Source organism: Nicotiana sylvestris, chromosome 1, assembly GCF_000393655.2.
Source record: "Nicotiana sylvestris chromosome 1, ASM39365v2, whole genome shotgun sequence".
Lineage (NCBI taxonomy): Eukaryota > Viridiplantae > Streptophyta > Magnoliopsida > Solanales > Solanaceae > Nicotiana > Nicotiana sylvestris.
In genome coordinates, this window is record NC_091057.1 from 180658921 (window position 1) to 180682099 (window position 23179).

General features: G+C 37.2%; 4 protein-coding genes and 1 long non-coding RNA gene across 5 annotated transcripts; 2 read left to right on the top strand and 3 right to left on the bottom strand.

Moving 5' to 3' along the window:
• Window positions 1-1255: 1255 nt before the first annotated feature.
• LOC104248201 (probable 1-acyl-sn-glycerol-3-phosphate acyltransferase 5) lies at window positions 1256-4452 on the top strand. The gene is made up of 4 exons (XM_009804418.2): window positions 1256-1488; window positions 1854-2551; window positions 2685-2815; window positions 3974-4452. Exons 2-4 carry the CDS (start codon window positions 1992-1994, stop codon window positions 4381-4383), a joined length of 1101 nt encoding a protein of 366 aa, XP_009802720.1. The 5' UTR covers window positions 1256-1488; window positions 1854-1991; the 3' UTR covers window positions 4384-4452.
• A 7065-nt stretch (window positions 4453-11517) lies between these two features.
• On the bottom strand, window positions 11518-12239 carry LOC104248237 (uncharacterized). Its single transcript, XM_070157154.1, has 2 exons — window positions 12020-12239; window positions 11518-11855 (listed from the first exon to the last, which is right to left on the bottom strand). The coding sequence occupies exons 1-2, from the start codon at window positions 12237-12239 to the stop codon at window positions 11518-11520; spliced, it is 558 nt and encodes a 185-aa protein (XP_070013255.1).
• Window positions 12240-12580: 341 nt separating this feature from the next.
• LOC138877543 (uncharacterized) lies at window positions 12581-14412 on the bottom strand. Its single transcript, XM_070157160.1, has 3 exons — window positions 14336-14412; window positions 13532-13620; window positions 12581-13413 (listed from the first exon to the last, which is right to left on the bottom strand). The coding sequence occupies exons 1-3, from the start codon at window positions 14410-14412 to the stop codon at window positions 12581-12583; spliced, it is 999 nt and encodes a 332-aa protein (XP_070013261.1).
• A 2724-nt stretch (window positions 14413-17136) lies between these two features.
• Window positions 17137-18280, bottom strand: LOC104248210 (DNA-directed RNA polymerase I subunit rpa49-like). The gene is made up of 2 exons (XM_009804428.2): window positions 17951-18280; window positions 17137-17587 (listed from the first exon to the last, which is right to left on the bottom strand). The coding sequence occupies exons 1-2, from the start codon at window positions 18278-18280 to the stop codon at window positions 17180-17182; spliced, it is 738 nt and encodes a 245-aa protein (XP_009802730.2). The 3' UTR covers window positions 17137-17179.
• A 149-nt stretch (window positions 18281-18429) lies between these two features.
• LOC104248219 (uncharacterized) lies at window positions 18430-22321 on the top strand. Its single transcript, XR_716410.2, has 2 exons — window positions 18430-18695; window positions 21851-22321. It is a non-coding gene; the product is annotated as an uncharacterized lncRNA (long non-coding RNA).
• Window positions 22322-23179: the final 858 nt, after the last annotated feature.

The following is a 23179-nucleotide window of genomic DNA, read 5'->3' on the forward strand; positions in this document are numbered from 1 at the left end:
GCAACAGTTAATCTTTTTTTAATTATTTTAAAACTACCAAATAAACACAATTTCTGAAGATTTTTTTTTTGTTTTCGAAACAACAGGACTAACAATTTGTGAGTGAGTGAAAACAAGTAATTATTTCATCCGAATTTAAAAATAGCCAGATTTACAACTGGTTATTCAAAAATAGCCCAGTTTCAAAAGTAATCGAAATTTAGCTACTTTTCATGTAAAGATAAATCTGAGCGAAAACACTGTTCAAAACCCGGAAAATACGCCCGTATATTATATTGGAGTTTCAGGATAACTATGCTGGAACTCCAACATATTATACGAGAGTTCCAGCAGCATAAGTACACTAGAACTCCAGCATAATATACTGGAGTTCCAACAAGTATAAATGTCTAGTATAATATACTGGAGTTTGGAGTACCGGTGCTCCAGTCTCCTGTATATTATACAGGAGTCAGCAAAGTATACCGGTCCAACATAATATGCTGGAGTTCGTACACAGATGCACCGAACTCCCGTATATTATGCGGGGCCGGTCTCTGTTGTAGCAAAATAGTGACGATTTTTCATTAACTTCGTAAATGGTGGCTATTTTTGAATGACCAATCCGAAAATTGGCTATACCGTGCTATTTTAACGAAATATTCATATGTAACTTCAACTACAAATATTGAAGTACAATATTTGTAAATGCTCATAATCGAAGTAGTATATGCAAAATTGCAAATAATGAATTTCACAAGCCTTTGGTAGACATTTGGGAAAAAATTGAGTGGAGGTTAAAAACAATAGCATTTGGTGAGAAGTTTTATTGTGTATCTCACACAACTTTCATTAGTTGTGTGAGACTCTTTTTTGTCTCACAAATTTGTGGATTCCAATCTTACACTTCTGGGTCCACATAAATCTGGGTCCACAAAATTGAGAGACAAAAAAATTACCTCATACAACTAGTATCAGTTGTATAAAATTTTCCGCATTTAGTCAAGCTGCAAATAACTTTTCGACCATCAACATTATAGTGAAATGAATAGAATTCCTTTATTGCGTATTGGAGCGCTTTCTTTTTTACTAAATCTTATATCGAGGGAAGGAAAAAATCGTAGTTGGAATACAGTAATTAGAATCCCAACGGGAATAATAAAAAAGAACTTTAGGACATAAGGAGTCACCATAGAATGTGGTTGAAAAGAGAAGGTACCCACCCCATCAACATCATTGATCATTGATAACCACACAACGGCCTAAATAAGAGCGCAATTATGAGACCTACGAAAAGCTGCTAGAAAATGGGGGCATAATTCCCCCATATACGGGTTGACCCGGCCCGAACCCCGCATACACTGTGTTTGCACGACCATTTTAGAAGTCTCTCCAGTCTTAGCTAAACGTGCACGTTTCTGACTTTTGAGACTCTAGCCACATTGGATCCTTCAACCCAAGAAAGTTTTCAGCTAAATTTCTTAGCTCTTGTTTGCTTCACTTCCCGAGGTATCCTCCCGGTTACATTTCTGAGTACTTGTTTACTTCAAGAATTTGTGTTTGTGTTCTTGAATTCGAGGTCAATGGCTCTTTCTTTTAGTATACAAGTGGACTGTTTATTAGGTTACTGAATTGGGTGTTTAAATTAGGAAAAAGGAAGTAGCTTGTTTCTCATAATAACTATGTGTTTCTGAACTGAATAATGTACCATAGTTGTTTCTTAAAGCCACATTGAGCTAAAAAGCTTGAACTTTCTGTTTAAGTTCTTGTAGTTATTTTACATCAAGGTTTACTTTCTGATGAGTTTATTGCAAGTGTAGAGCTCTCCCTTTTAGTTTTAGCTAACACAACAACTTTTTGTTCATGTTTTACAGGATAATAGAGGCAGTTAGGTCTTTAATCCCATTTGGGTTGATTGCCATTTTGATGCCTAGTAATATTGGAGTTCTGTATTAATTAGTGGATCTTATTAGTAATTGTACTCTGTTGCCTGCAACCTCATTAATGTTCAAATGGCTGATGATTTTGGAAAGCAACCAAGGCACCGTAATCTAACCCCGTTGAGGATGGTAAGGGGTATCTTCTGTCTAATTATGTTAGTACTCTCTGCATTTATACTGTTAGTGTTCTTTGGCTTTTGGCCTGCTATTGGCATGCGAACTATCAATGTCCATTATAGCAGAGTGGGAATATCCTTTGTTTTCGGATGTTGGTTAGCTTTGTGGCCTTTTTGGTTTGAAAAAATTAACAAAACCAAGGTGGTGATCTCTGGAGATTCTGTTCCATCCGCAAAGCGAGTCTTGGTTATTGCAAACCATCGAACTGAGGTTGATTGGATGTACTTGTGGGATCTTGCTTTGCGCAAAGGATGTGTGGGTTCGCTCAGGTATATACTTAAGAGCAGTTTGATGAGATTGCCAGTGTTTGGATGGGTTTTTCATGTCATGGAGTTCATACCTGTTGAGAGAAAATGGGATGCTGATGCATTGAAGCTGCGTCAGATGCTCGGGACCTATCAAGATCCTCAAGATCCACTGTGGCTTGTTGTTTTCCCGGAAGGCACTGATTTCACGTATGTTTTTACTTTCGAATTCTACGTATATGTACGTGGGATTGTGTGTCCTTGTGGCATGATAATTAGTGCATTTCCTCTTTAGTACTAGCGTTAATTAATTGAAGTTAGCGGCTTCGTTGCTTTAATACAGAGAACAGAAGTGCATCCGTAGTAAAAAATATGCTTCTGAAAACGGATTGCCAATTCTGAAGAACGTACTTCTTCCAAAGACAAAAGGTTTTTGTGCTTGTTTGGAGGAGCTGAGAGGTACCCTGGATGCAGGTAGCACTTCTTTTACCTTCTTCCTTGTGTAATTATTTGGACGATGTTAGTAATTAGTTTTCCTGTTTTTAGCCTTCCATAATGTAGGAATACTATTTTCTGATACTAAATTGGATTACTTTAGTGGCCTAAGTTCTCTATTTACTCTTGAGTATGGATTCCATATCTTCATTATCCAATATCGTTCCTCCATGTTCTCACCCAGATGATGCAACTTACAAGTATTTGCTATTACTTCCTCATTTGTCTTGCCTAAACAATGAGAGGCATTTAGCGGATTCATTTAGATGGAGTCTGCTTGTGAACTAAATTTGATGGCAGTACAGTAATTAATTGCCTTCAGATATGGCTGTGTTTTGTTGCATTTGGTTATCAGTAGTATTATGAGGAGGAAAAGGGGATAGAGGGAGAGATGACTTTGTCCTTGATTGTTGTGGTTTCCGGGACATCTGATATTCTTTTAGCAAGCCAGATTGCATCTGCCACAGGTATAACATTAGAGATAGAATATGAGTCATGCTTCCCCCTTCTGAAGTTAGAATGTGCTCATCTTAATACATGGATATTCTTGGGACTCGGAGGTGGACTCGTGTATTATAGGCCTGTCAGTTGTCATGTCAAAGCTGACCGTGGTGGACAAGGATGTCTGATGTGGATAGATCTATTCTCTGCTGTTTCCTTTTCCTCCTGATGTATGTGGCATTAGTGCCTCACATATAAAATAGAAGTTCTTTTCCTTTTAGATATGACTAGTCGCTGTCCAATTGAGTGGGAGCAGAGTACTGTCGAGCACAGATGCCTGTCTTATTATCTATACCAATATACCATTCTTTTAGTTGCAGAAACATTAGAATGAGAGCATATCCGAATATATGATTTATTCATTATGGTCATGCATTATTGATTTTAGTATCATCATTAAAATTCAAATTAAATAGAGGTTCTTCATACTGTTCTTTCTCAAGTATACTTTCATTTGGTTGCTAGCTCATTATAACTAGGTGTGCCTCAAGTTATAACATCCTAGAAAGAAAATAATAGAGTAATCGCAAAGATTATCAGGACTTATTAAGCTTAGTTTAGATGCTTTAAAGATGTCACAGTTTCCATAATTTTCCAATTAGGCTTCTTTTGACTGTCTGTTTCGTGCTCTTTCAGTTTATGACATCACAATTGGCTACAAGCATCATTGCCCTTCTTTTTTGGACAATGCCTTTGGGGTTGATCCAGCTGAAGTACATATGCACGTCCGCTGTATTTCTGTTGCCGATATACCAGAATCTGAAAATGAGGCTGCTTCATGGTTGATGGATACATTCTGTGACAAGGATGAATTGTTGTCGGATTTTCATTCACAAGGTCATTTCCCTCGCGAAGGAATAGAAAGTGAGCTGTCTACGGCCAAGTGTTTAGCAAACTTCATCTTTGTGATGACATTGACTGCGATTTGTACTTATCTGACTCTATTTTCTTCCATTTGGTTCAAGATATATGTTTCCTCTGTCTGTGCATTCTTGGCAACAGCTACATACTTCAATTTTCGGCCTTCGCCCATTGTATCTTTATGAATGCAGTCGCCTTTCAAGATTTGAGATAAGCGAGCCTTAATTTGGCACAACTTTCTCTGTTCTGTGAAATTCATTTTCTGTTGCGATCCCTTTAATTCCTTTTCTATATCATACATCAGGCTCTACTATTTTTGTGATTATGTCTTAATGTTCAGTTATTGGTTGACATTCTCATAGAATGTGCCAAGGAATTATTCACATTTGGTAATGGTAGATATCTCCACACACGCGTGCACACACACACACACAAAAAGATACCCCTCATTTCTCAAGCAAAGTTTTGATATTGTAAAGCAATAAGCTGGAATTTTCCTTTTTCCCTTTTTGTGACCGAACCTTTGATCATTCTACTTGTCGTTTGACGTTAACTTTGATATTTTCTCTCATTTCTGGACCTCTTCCTGCTAGCAACTTTTATAATCGTGTTAGGTCATGAAATTTCCAAGAGTTCAGCCAAATGAAGAGGGATAAGAGGGCAAGAAAGGAAAGTAGAGAGACCAGATACTTCTTAGTTTAATCATCTGGTATTAGAAGCTCATTGAAATTCAGAAAAGAAAGAACATTGACAAAAACAGCCTCGGCATGTACCAGAAGATAAACTTACACGTAGAATTGGGAAAGTAATTTAATATATTTTTATTCATGTAAAAGAATAAACGAATAACAAATAAACGAAGTAATTGATATACCTTATAAAAGAATCCAATAAATTTATTCTTCATGGTGTAAAGGCTAAAGAGTCCTTTAACCATGATATATGTTTCAGATTAAGTTTCACATATTTTAACATCACAAACTATGAAAAGCAGATAAATTTACTGCTACTCATATAACATACAAAGTATATTAAGATAGGAAGACTTTATTTTACAATGTAAAATGAAATTGAAAAATAGAAAGACTTTTTAAGAACATACAAAGTATATTAAGAGTTGTATAATTTTTCCTAAAGAAAAATACAAAAATTGATGTTACTCTCTAAGCATATTGTATACCGTCAAAATCAGGCTTGCCTAACTTTGTATGACTAACCGAAATCGGGGTGGTAGATTAAGGCTCGGCCTCAGTTATATCGGCCCGTGGTACATATATGAATCAGTAAGCTCGTGGATCAATGGCCGATCAAGATCGAAACCAGCCGTGATCGATACCTAAGCGAGAAAGAGATCAAGCGAGATCGAAGGAAGCATGCTAGGTCGAATAACAGAAAGACAAGATATCCGTGATCGGGCAAGGATCGTTGCATTAATCTCGGCACGTATCAAGTTGAGACCACACCTTTAGCCAATTGTGGGATTTTCTTCCGTAATTAGAATTATACCATAAATATGATTCTTCTATTATATAAAGAGGGTCCTAACCATTATGTAAGGAGGATATTCAGTGATAATCAAGCAAATACTACATCTTTCTCTCTTAAACTCTCTTAAGCTTTACTGTTCGAGTTATACTTTTTCAATAGCATATTCAGTTGGTTCGAAGGCGATTTAGCTTGAGGGCCATAGTTGTTCACCACATTGGTTTGTTTTATTTTAATATTAATTTCTAGCATTACTTCTCATATTTATCATTTGTGCCAAGTGAAATCACATATTCTTAAAACCACTTATAAGTTTAATTGTTATCCAATTTTAAGGGTAAATAATTTGGCGCCCACCGTGAGGCTAAAGATAATAGTAGTTGCTTGGTACAATTTTTGTAACACACACTATTTTACGCTTGCTCTTTGAAGTATTTTTGATTCCAGGACTAACATGTCAAACTTTCAAGTAGCACCCACACACACAGATAATGGCCTTGGTTTCCACGGCGAGAACGACAACATAGCCGCCCCGGGAAACGGAGTACCTCCAGTCAACCCCGATGGAGCCCCAGTCTAGACCCAATCGACGTCAGCTCCCATATTGCCATTAATGAGAATTTGGCCATCGATCCTGAAAATAGCGTTCGCAGAGATGCTCGAGCAGCCGACCAGAATGCACAGGGCGGTGAAGAAGGCAAGATTAGCCTTCGAATGATATTCGAAATGTTGCAGATACAACAAGCTGCAATAGTACAGTTCCAAAATCAGAATCGTGCACCAAGCATGATCGAGCTCGAGCCATTACAAGAAACTGTTCCTAGAGCCGAATCGGTACAAACAGGATCGAATGGAGGAGAATCAGAGACAAATCCCGCTATCCTAAAGATACTCGAAGAGTTGACAAAGCGGATCGAAACAACGGAAAAGAAGATCGAGAAAAACGATAAGAAAGTGGAAACTTATAATTCCAGGATCTACTAGATCCCAGGGGCACCACTGATATTGAAAGGACTAGATTCCAAAAAGTTTGTACAAAGACCTTTCCCCTCGAGTGCGGCTCCAAAGCCGATCCCCAAGAACTTTCGTATGCCCGAGATCACGAAGTATAACGGGATAACAGATCCAAACGAGCATGTCACCTCATACACATGCGCCATCAAGGGAAATGACTTGGAAGACGATGAGATTGAGTCTGTATTGCTGAAGAAGTTCGGGAAAACTCTATCGAAGGGTGCCATGATATGGTATCATAACTTACCGCCTAATTCTATTGATTCGTTTGCTATGCTTGCAGATTCTTTTGTAAAGGCACACATCAAAGCCATTAAAGTTGCAACAAGGAAGTCAGACCTTTTCAAAGTAAGGTAAAAAGATAACGAGATGCTCAGGGAATTCGTATCTCGATTCCAGGCTGAGAGAATGGATTTGCCTCAAGTAACCGATGACTGGGTTGTTCAAGCTTTCACTCAAGGTCTCAACACTCGAAGTTCCATAGCTTCACAGTATTTGAAGCAAAATTTGATAGAGTACCCATCTGCCACTTGAGCCGATGTGCACAATCGATAGCAGTTAAAGATCAGGGTTGAGGATGATCAACTGGGGACTCCTTCCGAGTCCGTTTATCCTAACATGCCAATGGATAGAATCAATAGGGATATCGATCGAGAGCCAAGGTCGAATAGAGATTGATATCAACTGTACAACGGAGACTATAGAGGCATCAGGTCTGGCAAAGATTCGCACGAAATGAGGGGAGAAGTAATCGAGGTCAAAGCCCGCGAGGACTTGGTAGTGAGGAAGGTCACATTAAACATCCAAAATCCGAATGAAGGTACGACCCCATTTCAATTCTTTCTATTTTTCGACTAACACTTACATGTTATCGATAAGGAGCGGCACAAAGCTTGGATCTTAAAGCACGCGTTGCATTCTTTTTCCCTTGAACCATTTTTGTTCCAATTGGGTTTTTCGGCAAGGTTTTTAATGGGGCAACAACGGATCCTGCTAACTTAAAATCGAAGGCCGACCTCGAATCGGTGTCAAAGACAGGATTCAACAGTATCCGGGGTTCCCTATAATAAATCTCGAATATTGAGAGGCATTACTTTTGGATGTCAACTTTGTTGCGAGGAAATTACTTCATAGTGGTAGGGTCTCGATAGGGCCAAATGGTCGAACGAGCCGTGCCCACACAGGTTGATCGAGCCGTGGCTCAAAACATGTATGCATTTGTAATCGTTTTTCTCAATAATAAAGAGAAGTATTTTTTCCTTGCAATTATCTCATGTCTTAGAAAGGTCCTTCTATTTTACAATTTCATACTCTCGATCTATTATATAAACAGGACTAAGGGTCGATCATAACCGGAGTTTGGATAATTACCCCCACAATTGGGAACTGTCGTTCGAAAAATAAACAAGATCGAATCGTTAAAACTTCGAGATCATAAGACCTCTTTGGCAACTCTCTATTTTTATAGGATACGGCCACCCCACTCGAGGACTGACACTTCGGGCAAGCTCGAAGAGAAACAGGAAAATTATCCCAAAGGGAAAGTTCCGAACTAAAGAGGATACGGCCAAATTAACACAGATCGGAGACGTCCGAAATCCATAACAAATACGAAGGCCTAAGGGCCACTCTAACTTCAAGTTCGAGGTATCATCCTCACTCGACTATAAAGCCTTAGGGCTACTTTTACTTCAAGTTCGAGCAAGTCCTCACTCGATCATAAAAGCCCAAGGGCTATCTTAACACGAGTTCGAGCAAACTCTCACTCGGGCACTATCTATCGAGCCCAAGGTCCACTTTACCTCGAGTTCGAGCAAGTCCTCGTTCGACTATAAATCCTAAGGGATACTTTTACCTCGAGTTCGAGCAAATCCTCACTCGACTATAAAGCCTAAGGGCTACTTTTACTTCAAGTTCGAGCAAGTCCTCACTCGATCATAAAAGCCCAAGGGCTATCTTAACCCGAGTTCGAGCAAACTCTCACTCGGGGACTATCTATCAAGCCCAAGGTCCACTTTACCTCTAGCTCAAGCAAGTTCTCACTCGACTATAAAGCCTAAGGGGTACTTTTACCTCAAGTTCGAGCAAATCCTCACTCGACTATTAAGCTTAAGGGCTACTTTTACTTCGAGTTCGAGCAAGTTCTCACTCGATCATAAAGCCTAGGGGCTACTTTTACTTCGAGTTCGAATAATTCCTCACTCGATCATAAAAGCCCAAGGGCTATCTTAAACCGCATTCGAGCAAACTCTCACTCGGGGACTATCTATTGAGCCCAAGGGCCACTTTATCTCAAGTTCGAGCAAGTCCTCACTCGAGTATAAAAGCCTAAGGGCTACTTTTACCTCGAGTTCGAGCAAATCCTCACTCGATCATAAAGCCTAAGGGCTACTTTTACCTTAAGTTCGAGCTAGTTCTCACTCGACTATAAAGCCTAAGGGCTACTTTTACTTCCAGTTCGAGCAAGTCCTTACTCGATCATAAAGCCTAAGAGCTACTTTTACTTCGAGTTTGAGCAAGTCCTCACTCGATCATAAAATCCCAAGGGCTATCTTAAACCGATTTCGAGCAAACTCTCACTCGGGAACTATCTATCAAGCCCAAGGGCCATTTTATCTCGAGTTCGAGCAAGTCTTCACTCGGCTATAAAGCCTAAGGGCTACTTTTACCTCGAGTTAGAGCAAACCCTTACTTGATCATAAAGCCTAAGGGATACTTTTACTTCGAGTTTGAGCAAGTTTCCACTCTATCATAAAGCCTAATGTTTACCTTCACTTTGAGTTCGAGAAAATCCTCACTCGATTATAAAGCCAAGGGGCTGCCTTATCTCGAGTTCGAGCAAATCTTCGCTCGACTGTTAAGCCTAGGATCTACTCAAACTCAAGTTCAAATGGTCATTCAGGGACCATCGATCAGAAACGGCCGAGGACAGTACTTGTTATCGGTCCTTACCATCTCAAACCTTGGACGTTAAAAAAAAATCGTAATCTTATGCTTAGGCGCTTTGACCCGTACAAAGGGATAACAACTTCAGAAGTCATGGAAGGGAAAAAAGTTTTGTATATTCATCAAAACCTTTTTACAATGGCTATAGGTCCCGATCAAGAATTCTTTACAAGGTCCGATCAGCCTAAAAATAAAAGCGAGAAATTACATAGAGCACAAAGCCTGAGCAGCACAATCCTTATCGGTGGAAGTTTCTTCGCCCTCATAATCTTCTCCACCGCCAAACTCGCTCGAGTTCTCGGAGTCTTCCTCGGGAAAAGCTAGCTTTCGAACCTTTATTTTCTTTGCCACTTACGTCATGATGCATACGTCATGATAAACCGAGGGGAAGTTCGAAGACTCAATTCATTTTTTTGTCATTGCATTCCAAAAAATGAGGGGACTATTTATATACCGTCAAAATTGGGCTTGCCTAATTTTGTATGACTAACCAAAATTGGGGTGGTAGTTCAAGGCTCGACCTCGGTTATATCGGACCGTGGTACGGATATGAATTGGTAAGCTCGTGGATCAATGGCCGATCAAGATCGAGATCGGCCGTGATCGAGATCGAAACGAGAAAACGATCTAGCGAGATCGAAGGAAGCATGCTAGGTCGAATAACAGAAAGCCGAGATATCCGTGATCGTGGAATTAATCTCGGCACGTATCAAGTCAAGACCAGACCTTTAGTCAATCATGGAATTTTCTTCTGTAATTAGAATTATACCATAAATAGAATTCCTCTATTATATAAAAGGGGTCTTAACCATTATGTAAGGAGGACATTCATTGATAATCAAGAAAATACTACATCTTTCTCTCTTAAACTCTCTTAAGATTTACTGTTCGAGTTCATACTTAGCATATTCAGTTGGTTCGAAGGCGATTTAGCTTGAAGGCCACAGTTGTTCACCACATTGGTTTATTTTATTTTAATGTTAATTTCTGGCATTACTTCTCATATTTATCATTTGTGCCAAGTGAAATTACATATTCTTAAAACCACTTATAAGTTTAATTGTTATCCAATTTTAAGAGTAAACACATATAACGTACAACAACAATAACAACAACAACGAACCCAGTGTATTCCCATAAATGGGGTCTAGGGAGGGTAGTGTGTACGCATACCTTACCTATACCTTATAAATATAGGGAGGCTATTTCCGATAGACCATCGGCTCAAGGAACAATATAGATAAGGCAACAAGTAGCAAATAATAGTAATAACAATACATTAAGGTAACGTGCACGAATGACACAACATGTAATAGTAAAGAATGATGAATAAGATAACACAAAAATAGTCCTAGTACTATAGGTAAGCCTATGAGGAACACACTACTAATTGTTAACCTTCAACCCTAATACTCGACCTCCTTGTCTTTCTATCGTGGGTCATATCCTTGGTAAGCTGGAGAAATGACATATTCTGCCTAACTACCTCTCCCCAATACTTTTTAGGCCTACCCCTACCTTTCTCAGACCTGCAATGAACAACCTCTCACACTTCCTGACCGAAGCATCTATGTCTCTCCTCTTCACATGCCCGAACAATCTCAGCCTCGATTCCTGCAACTTGTCCTCCATAGATGCCACTCCTACCCTAGCCCTAATAACTTTATTCCTAATCCTGTCCTTCCTGGTATGACCACACATCTATCTCAGCATCCTCATCTCAACTACTTTCATCTTCTGGATATGGGACTTCATGACGGGCCAACACTCAGCCCCATACAACATAGCTGGCCTAACCACCACTCTGTAGAACTTGACCTTAAGTCCAGGTGGCACACTCTTATCACACAAAACCCCCAAGTCAAGCCTCTACCTCATCCACCCCGCTCCAATACGATGGGTAACATCCTCGTCAATCTCCCCATTGCCTTGAATGATCGACCCAAATACTTGAAACTATCTTTTTTAGGGACGACTTGAGTACCAATCTTCACTACCACTCCTTCTTCGTGCATCCCATCACTGCGCTTGCACTCCAAGTACTTAGTTTTTGACCTACTCAACTTAAAACCCTTAAACTCTAGCGTCTCTTTCCAAACTTCCAACCTAGCGTTAACTCCTTCACGCGTCTCATCAATTAGGACTATATCATTAGCGAATAGCATACACAATGGCAACTCCTCTTGTATGTGTCGCGCCAACACCTCTAACGCTAAGGCAAACAAAAATGGGCTAAGAGCCGATCCCTGATGCAGCCCATCTCCACTGGAAAATGATCCGAGTCTCCTCCCACAGTCCCCACCCGAGTTTTCGCTCCCTCGTAAATGTCCTTAATCACCCAAATATATGCCACCAGGACACCGCTAGCCTCCATACATCTCCATAGGACCTCTCTCGGGACTTTATCATAAGCCTTCTCCAGGTCTATGAATACCATATGCAAGTTCTTCTTCCTTTCCCTATATTGCTCCTCCAATCTCCTCACAAGATGAATAGCTTCTGTAGTAGACCTTCCTGGCATAAACCCGAACTGGTTCTCGAAAATAGCAGCACTACATCGCACCCTCCTCTCCACCACCCTCTCCCAAATTTTCATAGTATGACTCAGCAGCTTGATAGCCCTATAGTTGTTGTAGTTCTAAATATCACCTTTGTTCTTGTAAAATGGGATCATCAAACTCTACCGCCACTCCTCAGGCATCTTGTTTCCCCTGAAAATGATATTAAATAACCTAGTAAGCCATTCCAAGCCTGCCTGCCCCGCTTCCTTCAAAATTTCTATTGGGATCTCGTCAGGCCCATCTGCCTTACCCCTGCTCATCTTCCACATTTCCCCCTCAACCTCCTTGCTCCTAATACGCCTGCAAAACCCAAAATCCCTCTGACTGCCTGGGTTGTCCCACTCTCCTAGTACGATGTTCATATCCCCTTCCTCGTTCAGGAGTCTATGGAAGTACTCTTGCCATCTACGCTTAATACCGCCTCTTCCACCAGAACTCTATTGTATTCGTCTTTAATGCACCGCACTTGATCCAGGTCCCGAGCCTTCCTCTCCCTGATATTAGCTAACTTGTACAACTTTCTGTCGCCTCTTTTGCCCCCAAGATCCTCATATAATTGCTCAAAAGCTGGAGTCTTAGCCGTCGTGATTGTCAATTTTGCCTCTTTCCTTACCAACTTATACTGCTCCCTACACGTCCTCTGCTCTTCCTCATCAGTGCACCCCACTAGCTCCATATATGCTGCTTTCTTAGCTTCCACTTTTCCTTGGACCTCCTCATTCCACCGCCCGTCCCCTTTGTGGCCTCCCGAATAACCCTTCAATACGCCTAACACCTCTCTAGCAGCTTCCTTAATGCAGTTCGTTGTCGTGGTCCACATATAACTTGTGTCCCCACTACTCCTCCAGGCCCCCATGGCCAATAGCTTTTCCCTCAACTCTTGCGCCTTTGCCTTAGTCAAGGCTCCCCACTTATTCTTCGGTTGGCCGTACACCGCTCTCTTCTTCCTTACTCTCTTAACCTCCAAGTCTAATACCAAGAGTCTATATTGCGTCGATAGACACTCATTCGAGATAACCTTGAAATCAGTGCACACGCCCCTATCACCCCTCCTAAGAAGAAGGTAATCAATCTGAGTTCCAGCAATTTTACTCCGGAAAGTGACCAAATGTTCCTCCTTCTTCTTCTGGAAACACGAATTAGCTAACACTAGGTCAAATGCTTTAGCAAAATCCAACGAATTAGCTAACACCAGGTCATATGCAAAATCTAAGCATACAAGTATGACGTAATAATATTATTAAGCCACCAATATTTAATTTTATATATAATATACAAGTAGTAGTTAAATGCTACTTATATATTTATGTTAATTCATACACATTACCAACGAGTGATGAGTGAATTCTTATGGTACTAATTCGAATATGTTGACTTAAATTCTTGACACCGTCTCTGCTAACATGAATCCTCAGCCTTGCAAATATAACAGTACATGGAGCAAAAGACGTTCACAAGTACACAGACTATGTAAAATTAGTAAGACTTTGTACGTTAGACTAATTCAACGGGGGAATGGAAAGTTAAATCACGCAGTTAAAAGCAACTAAGTATGTCTGTTATTCTACTTGTTTATTAATGTCGATGATTCTTTGTTAACTTAATTATGGTTTTTGGACGGTATTTTCAAATAATAATTGCAATGTGCATAGGCAGATCAGGGGATTTGAACTATATGGGTTTAACTTTTAAGATATTTAGCATTGAACTTATTACATTATAAATTTATGGATTCATATCAATTATTTGTTATAATTTTTAGTAAATTTTTATATATAAATTTATATTTCGTGTCAAAAATATTGAATTCAGATAAACCCAATACTGAAGAGCTGGATACGTCCCGGCAATGTGTTCCCTGATGGAAGGGGCGTGTGGCAAAAAAGCAATTAAAGGTTGAAAGATTTAAAACAATATTTCATCTTTGCTAGATAGTGGGGTAGTCTCAGTCTCACGCACGCACACACATACACACTCTAGTCTCAAGGACAGTTGGTGGCATTATCAGTGGGAGCAGTAGAAGAGTTTGAAATCTTTTTAATCTTAACTAAAATATTGTTATAAATTTATCAATTTGATATAAATATCAAAAAATGAGTAAGTTTTTTCGGCATCAAACCATATATAATACTGTAAGTCCACACTAATAATAATTGCCAGAACTGGCAAGCCAATGGCATGAGCATATATACGAGTGCTGAAACCCATAGTTCCATACTAAAAAATAAAAAAATTGAAGGTGGTTTAAGACTAGAAGGCTGAGGTGTAGGGTATGGGCATCATCAGATTGCATTGCAGAGTAATTAAAAGTTACACACTATTTTATGGTCAAGGGCTTGTGATCAATCTTCACTGACCACTGGTCATTCCTGTTCAATGTATCTGATTTTTTCTTGTTCATGAGAAAAGATGTCCTCGACACAACATTTCTTGGAATTGAGCTCTCTTGTACTATGTTTGACTATTTCATCTCATATCTACTATCTCCCGCCACTATTAATATCGGATTGTAAGAATAAATTGCTAGGCAAAAATAACGAAGTTGTTCCTTTTCAAAGTAACAGAGAATCGTTGTACTCATCACTAAAAGAACTGTCCTAAGTCGAACCTTGTATCTCTTGAAACAAAGTAAAATTTTCTCATGTGTGTGAATTCTGAAAGACAACTGAAAAATTCTCACTTCAAAGGAAAGACAAGGAAACATTTTATTCTCTGTCATATGAAGCTAAGGCTGTCCAACGGGACGGGACAACCCGGCCCATCACGATTCCGGTCCGGCCCAGGAAAATTAAGGAGGATGAGATATGGGCTAAAAGGGACGAGGGATGGGACGGCCACCCATTTCGTCCCGTGAAACTTTTTTTTTAATCAAAGAGTCGTTGGCAAACGGTTAATTTTTCAAAGTAGCTGTTGGCAACGCTTATAAACGGCTAAATATGTCTCCTACCCCCTCCCCCAAACTTTTAATTTAACCCCTATATTTATTAAGTTATACTTTGGCCCTATTTTTAACTATAAGTTCTCCTATCCTTCTTCTTTTTTTCTACAAAAATATATCATTCTCTCTCTAATCTCTTACATTCTATCTATATCTTCTCTCAATTTGTCATAATTAACTATGTTTCAAGTGTTTGGGCAAATTTTTGGAGCAAGTTTCAAGCTTCAAATTAATTCATCAAGTATTTGGAGCAATTTTTTGGGTAATTTCCTCAAGTTTCAATATTTAATCACAGTGTACTCGTTCCATCTCTTAATTTTTATATTTAATTTTCATGTAATAGATAGAGTACTTTCTATCTACAACATAGAAAGTACTTTCTTTTTCATTTAAACAAAATGAGTATTTCTTTTCACGATGTAGAAAAAAGTATTTTCTTTCAAAATGATATAGAAAAAGTATTTTCTTTCATTTCAACAAAATGAGTACTTTCTTTTTATGTTGTGGAAAAGATACTTCTTTTTCAACCAAAAAATAGTATTTTCTTTTTAATTATAGAGCACAAATTTCAAGGTGTCTTGCATGAAAAGGTAAAGCATCACATTAGTTTTGGGTTTGTGTGAATTTTTAAAAGAATAATTAAATTTTTGAATAAAATAAAGTCTTGCAAACGTTGGGTATTTGGGGTGGGGGGAAGGGGAGGGGGGGAGAGCACAAGAAACATGGGAATTTGGAAAAAATATTTTCTAGAAAAAGTTTTTCATTCATCAACTAAACGAGGAAAAAAAAGTGATAAAATCACTCATTTTTCATGGAAAGATATTTTTCTTCATACCAAACACACCCTAAGAATTTGTATTTTTTGCTCTTTTTTCCCTTTTTATTATTATTGCTATTATTATTATTATATTTTTTAAATTTATTTAATTTTATATTGGATTGAAGACAATATACGAACAAGGCGGAAAATGCATAGTCATATATTATTAGTGATATTGCTTGAAGTGCATTAAGCACATTTTCTTCCTAAAATGAAAACTGTCATATTTTGTGGAAGAGTAACTTAAGTTTACAATATGATAGTCAAATTTAAATAAATTTAATGAAGAAATAATCCGAGCAGAGAAAATTTATAAATTGCACTTGAAAAAATATTACACTTATATAATATGGGTTAAACCCATATTCAACCCGCTCATTTGACACCCAACCCATTTTTGACCCGCATGAAATATGAGTGGGTTGAGACGCAATCCATTTTTACTCAACCTATTTTTTAACCCGCCCAGACCCAACCAGCCCATTTGCCACCATTACTCCCAAGCACTTCTCTTTTAACCAAAGAAGAGACTAAACGTGTGAAAATTCTGCCGTTACATTGATTCTTAACAATAAGAATCAATAGAAAATGGGATTTGGCTACTCTATGAGATTTACCTCTTTTCCAATAGAAAATGGGGTTCTGAAGACTAGTTGCTATAAGCTTTATTGATGTTCATACTTGTTTTTCTCTCAAGAAATAGAGCATTCCTTTATTTCAGGGTAACATAAAAGGAAAATTTTCATCTAAAAGCACAAGTCTAGTTATTCAGCCGGATTTTTTTTAAGCGTTCCGGAGAATGTTCTGAGTTATTTCAGCAAGATTTTTCTTTTAATTTTTAAAAAACTCGAAAACCTTTCTTAACAAGCCTGTTAAAGCATCTAACATAACTTAACAAAGGCTAGCTACTGTATTTGCATAACTTGAGAACTGCAAATCAAATGTGATGTATGATATCCATGCACCATTCATTACAACTCTTCCTATTAGAAAGTCAAGTTTCAACTTTCAATAAACAGGTATTCAAAATTGATGGCAAACAAATAAGGCAACATGGAAGATCTGAGGTTTGTAACGAAGCAACACATTGTACTTCAACAGAACTCAAATATCTAACAAGTTCCTGTTATAATATAGGTAAGTTGAAAACCAACTCCTCATTCGCAATTGCCGAATTGGCTCTTCTCCATTACTCCCATAACTATGTAAAAGAGAATCTACCTTCTTCGCTTCCTCCTCACAGTTTGAAATTTCAGTGGAGCGGGAAGTGTAGCCAATAATACATGTTTCTCACGAACAAGCTTGCAACCTAAGTACTCATAGTGAGGCCGCAATGTTCCAATATTCATTCTCAAATCTTTGGCTATATCAGATAGATCGCTACGAAAATCATCAACGAAGAGAGTAAGCACCAACACATAGTTGATAAGAAGAGCTTTTTTTTCATCCGGAAGCCTTTTTGAATCAGGAACAGCAAACATCGAAGAGAACTTCTGGAACAACATGCCAGGAATCTTGTGATGCTTTGCAGATGATACACCATCCATAGAATGTTTATCCTTGAACTTAACAAGATGCGTAATGTATGATAATATGCCTGCCAGCCTTCTCTTCTCCTCTTCATTCTACAATAAATGAGTTTGGTCACACTGGAAAAGGAAAATATGAAACTGCTAGGTCTAATATGACTATAGTGGTTCACTGCTAACACAAGGAAAAAATAATAATCAATATATGCACATCAAACCCAACTGTAGTGTAATCAAGACACATTAGATTGGGGATAGCCCCGGATTAGTGCTAACATTGAATATTAGAAGGTAGGAAAAGCAGCACCAAAATAACTATAGTGCAAGAAAGCAAGTGAGCAATCAACTTGTGCTCTGTGCCCTCAAACTAGCAGAAACTCGCTCTTTATTTTTAAAAAAATCCTTAAATCACGTAACTCATGACTCATTCACAAAATGAAATTTCAATCATTTGTTTACCTGTATATGTTCCAATTTGTAGGATCTGTTGCAAACAAAGCTTGGATAAAGATCAGGTTTCATTTCTGCTCCAGCTTCTGTGAGCTTCAAAACATCCAAAAGATAGTCCCACTCTCCTTCGAGAATAATCCTGTTCAGTGGATATGCCAACTGCGGCACAGTGGTTGCCAGATCATGTGGTGGTATATTTCGAGCATTATCTGTGGTAACAGCTACTTCAAGAGCCTCATTGTTTATTGCCCCGGCTATATTCCTGTCAAATTCCTCTTGATTTCCAGTATCTTCTTCTTGACGTAGGGAATCAAGCTTCCTAGCCTGGAAAGCAAACATCATAACTATATAAAGATGGAAATACTCAAAAGTAGAGAATTATCTTTGTCATTAAACATAAAATCTCCTTGTATCATGCAAAGAAAAAAGTAGAGAATTTTTCCACAATGTCCCGATGCCTGTCATAATTCGTAGGGAAAATGGGACGAATATACCTGTCTTATAGAAAATCGATATTTTTCTTTATCTTATCTTTAGTACTGTATTGATCCTATATTGCATTTGGACACATGTCAGTGCTGCACGCTGTATAGAAGTGCTTGATCAAACCTTTTTATCCTCAGAAGCTCTATCATTTTCAATTTGGATCCTTTACTTATAAAAGTAATTGATTTTCAGGTCACAGATGAAGAGGGACAGAGAAGATTGGTTTTTCAACTGAATGCTACAACGGTTGGCTCTAAAGTCAAATAAGGTAGAGTTTGACTTCCATTCTTATTGTTCTGCTTGAGTTCAATGCATTTCTCTTGATATATTTTTTTTTACCTACTTATATCAAATTCTTTTTGAACCATCTACAACAATGCAGTGTGATGGACTCCACAATCATCTGTCTAGGAAAAAGTATAACTGAAATTAAACAATTTATGATGTCTTGGATGGTACTGAGAAAACTGTACGACTTCATCCTTTCACTCTCGAAGACTGAAAGACCAAAAATCTACAAGAAATTAAATGACTTTTCCGCCCTTTAATATCTAAACTATTCTTTTAATATAGATGCACAAAAAGGTAAAAATATTTTTGAATAATTAATGTTTATCATGGTAAAAGTGTTGAGTCTCTTCAACTTTCTGCCATCATTATGCTCTTTAAAAACCAATGCAGATTTATAAAAAAAAATAAAAAAAAATCAGACACTAGACAATTATACATTACGTATAAACATATAAGTACATTGAATTTGCTAGCAAATAAAGAGACCGTTGTACGTTACAATTCATAATTCCATGAATCAACAACAATTACAAAGAACCATATATATTCTGTTCTTCTGTTGTCTCTTTTTATTTTGTATTGTCATTTTGCGCTTTTTTATTGTAGGCTCAAAACATCAGATTGTCAAGTTACTCTTAAATTTCTTGATGTTAGAACTCTTGCTTCTACTGGGAGGCTATTCGACCACGTAGACTTTCCATTTCTTCATGGAGGCATAGATTTGATTGTCTGGTGTTGTTGCCTGCTTTCGTTCAATTGAGAGTAAAAGTAGATATAGAACCTGCAAGTCGTTTGGGTAAAGAACAAGAAATTTCTCTATTGGCATAAGTTAATTATAACTATCAGTGGATAATTCTTTAAAGGTTAAGTTGGTTACACCTGAAGTTTATATATACCAATTCACACTAATTTTCTAACGTTTAAGTGAAAAATTAAGGTGAGAGTATGGTTGAGTTACTATGATTAATTAAATAATAGATGTATATGAATTCATTAGTCTTGCGGAAATAGTAAGTGTCCATAATTTTTTTTGGCCGTGTGCTTCCTTAAACAAGTTATATGTCAATAGGCTTATAATTAACTTCGTTCCACCATTGGTCTCAGATTACAAGTTCCATGCACTTAATTGACACAAATATAATGAGCTGCATTTGTCTGCGGACTATGTTGGTGGAATTTGCTAACCTATTTTTACCGTTCTACCGAGTTCTTTCATCTGCTTTTCCTTAAATAAGCTCTTTGTCTTCCATGTTTTCTTCTTCAATCTGATCAGAGAATCCAAAAGGACAAGCGCAATCTTCTTCTGCATTTTCCTCTTCGATTCGATATTGTTTGAAATTATGTCTTTTGTTTGATTGTTATTTTCGTCCTGTTTGTTCTATTTTTCATTTTCCCCTTTTGTTTTATGTGCTAATGGTTGATTTGATTTCTTCTGCATATTTTGTTGTTGTATCTACGTATTTGATTGTAAATCGAGTTTTGCGTTTTTTGGTATCTTCAAAACTTAGCAAAGCAGATTGGGCGGATGCCATGGAATCATTCATATAGGGATTTGAACATGATGCTTCTCCCAAGTTAAGTATACTATTTTCCTGTTCGTTCTCGCGGTCTCAGTTGGTTTATCAGCTTTCTGTTACTGTGCTTAATTCCTTTTATAATTCAACTCAAAGAGTTAAGTGCCTTTTTTTTTTTTTTTTTTACAATTTATGGTAAAATGTAATTTATGACAAATGGTTCCTATTGAACTTCTGACAATACGGTCTTTATGTCATCGTCTTCATGCAAAATCTTGAAGATGTTAAACATGCTTCGGACAATTAACTATACACATTTAGAACATTTCGAATCTTGAACCGTAGCATGTAACCTAAAATGATTCTTATACATTATAAATTACACATTTGATTGTATGCAAGCTGGTTAATGTGGAGCTGTTACTCTTGAATCAAGGATCAATAGTTCATTACTAATTGATCGAGAAGTCTAAATTTTCAGACATGGGAAAAGTATCAGAAGGAGCTGGCTGGCCGTCACTCTCTTTAATATTCTAAAAATAGATACAAATAATTAAAAAGTTAATGTTATATTATCATCAGCATAATTTTCTCACTTATTCTCAAAATTAAAGATTGCAAACGGTCTCTAAATAAAAGAACTACGGTTTTGGAGGCAGTATGTTCTTATTAACTTTGGGAAAAAACAATTTCCAAAGGATACATTGGAAAATAAAATACGCAAATTGAATACAATTCTCAAAACAAAAATTACAAAATAAATACAAAACCACCCTAAGACTTGCACTACTTCACCAACGTACTTGAAACAATTACATACATTTTAAATACAAATTAAAACTCAACATAAGGCAAAATTCAACAACAACAATAATAACCCAGTATAATCCTACTTAGTGGGGTCTGGGGAAGGTAGTGTGTACGCAGACCTTACCCCTACCCTAGGGTAGAGAGGCTATTTCCAAATAGACCCTCGGCATCCTTCCCTCCAAGAACTTTCCACCTTGCTCTTGAGGAAACTCGAACTCACAACCTCTTGGTTGGAAGTGGAGGTTGCTTATCATAAGGCAAACTTCAAAATCTTGAAATAATCTCTCAAAATATTGGATTTGAAATAAAAAGATTATAATTTTTTTTTTAATATCAAGCTCTTTTGGGAAGAGCATAAGATAAGAAAACTGAGGAAACAACAGCGAAAATGAATCCCAAATGACTTGAGTTTGCCTTTATTGAGTTCCAGTCTTCCTTTTGACTCCTTAAGAGTAAAAATCATGGTAACTTCGGCAGAAATCTTGTATATGTATATACATATACCTTGAAAATAGTTAACTTAAATAACTTGGCACCCTAAATATTAAAAGTCTTTAGAGAGCACTAGTTGAGCAGAAGTGCCTCCATTGCATTAAAAATCCGGAGTCCGCCTTTATCTTGGACTATGATGGTTTTAAAGCTTTGCATCTTGTACCAAATTGATTTATACTTTGTCTTATTTAATATGAAGCGATGTCGGATGACACCCCTTACTAAAGGGTGTCTCCCTGCCCCAAACTCATTGGAGTCGTCTATATGAATCTTTTATAGCCATGTGATAACTTTAGGTTAAACTTTTTTAATGCAGATGACACAGGAATGTTTTATGGGATTGAGTATTACAATGACATGTTGCTACAAGCAGGTGAAACTGGGAATGTACAAAGTGAGTTGTTAATGCAGAAAGATGCAGGGATTTTCACATTTAGGGAAGGATGGGCTTTTCCAAGAAAGATTTCATCCAATGGAGAAGACTGTGTTTTACCTTCACGATGGCTATCCAAGGCTTCCAAATTCTAGTCAATTTATGGCTCCTTCAATATTTACTATCATTGTTTTCTTCCTCTCTTTGATATTAACCTTATTTTAATAAGTTTAACCAGTAATTAATACTCCCTCTGTTCCAATTTATGTGAACCTGTTTGACTGGGCACGGAGTTTAAGAAAAAAATGAAGACTTTTGGAATTTGTGGTCCTAAACAAGTCCAAATGGGGCTCAAAGTATTTGTATGGTTGTAAAAGCTTCTCATTAAGGGTAGAGTTGTAACTTTAAGCTAAATTGTTACCAAAATTAGAAAGGGTTCATTCTTTTTGGAACGGACCAAAAAGGAAATAGGTTCACATAAACTGGAACAGAGGAAGTATTAATTTATAGATTGATAGTGTCTCTCAAGTGTGTTCTCTTAATCATGTGTCAATTTCATAGAGGTCTTCTATGCACAAGTTTTAGTGTTTTATTTTAGTATTATATCAAATACTAAATAAAATCTGTGAAAGTATTAGAGAGAAACACAAAGCAAATTAAATGAATAAAATTTATTTGCTTTATAGAGATTGAAATATAATAGAGAGAAAATACACACCAATTAAACCAAACAAAAGATTTTTATTCTATATAGAGAAAGATAGTGTTGAGGAAAAATATATATCAACCCAAACCATATCACTTTTTTCTTATACATTTAGAGAAAAATATGTGAAAGTATACTAAGAGAATTCTACCCACCAAACAAAAATAACTTTTATTTCCTAGTAGGGGAAAAAAGGGTGAAAAGTGTTGAAAGGGATATATGTATATATATAACCAGCAAATACAAAAATTGTTGATATATAAATACCCATCAAACAAAACCAATATTTTTTTTTTATTAACGAAATTGTCTTACGCATAGAATTGAGCCGATTTATTAGAAAAATGCTTTCCTCCCCTGCCGAAAAAGAATAATAATAATAATAATAATAATAATAATAATAATAATAATAATTGTATTCAGCATTCCTATGCAAATTAGGATTTGGAATTAGTAATTGCAACTTAATTAGGTAACTTCTATTACCAAAAGTATAAATTTCCAAAGTAGGATTCCATTAAGAGATATGTTATAAGTTTGGCGGTTTCCATCTTTTAACAAAAAAT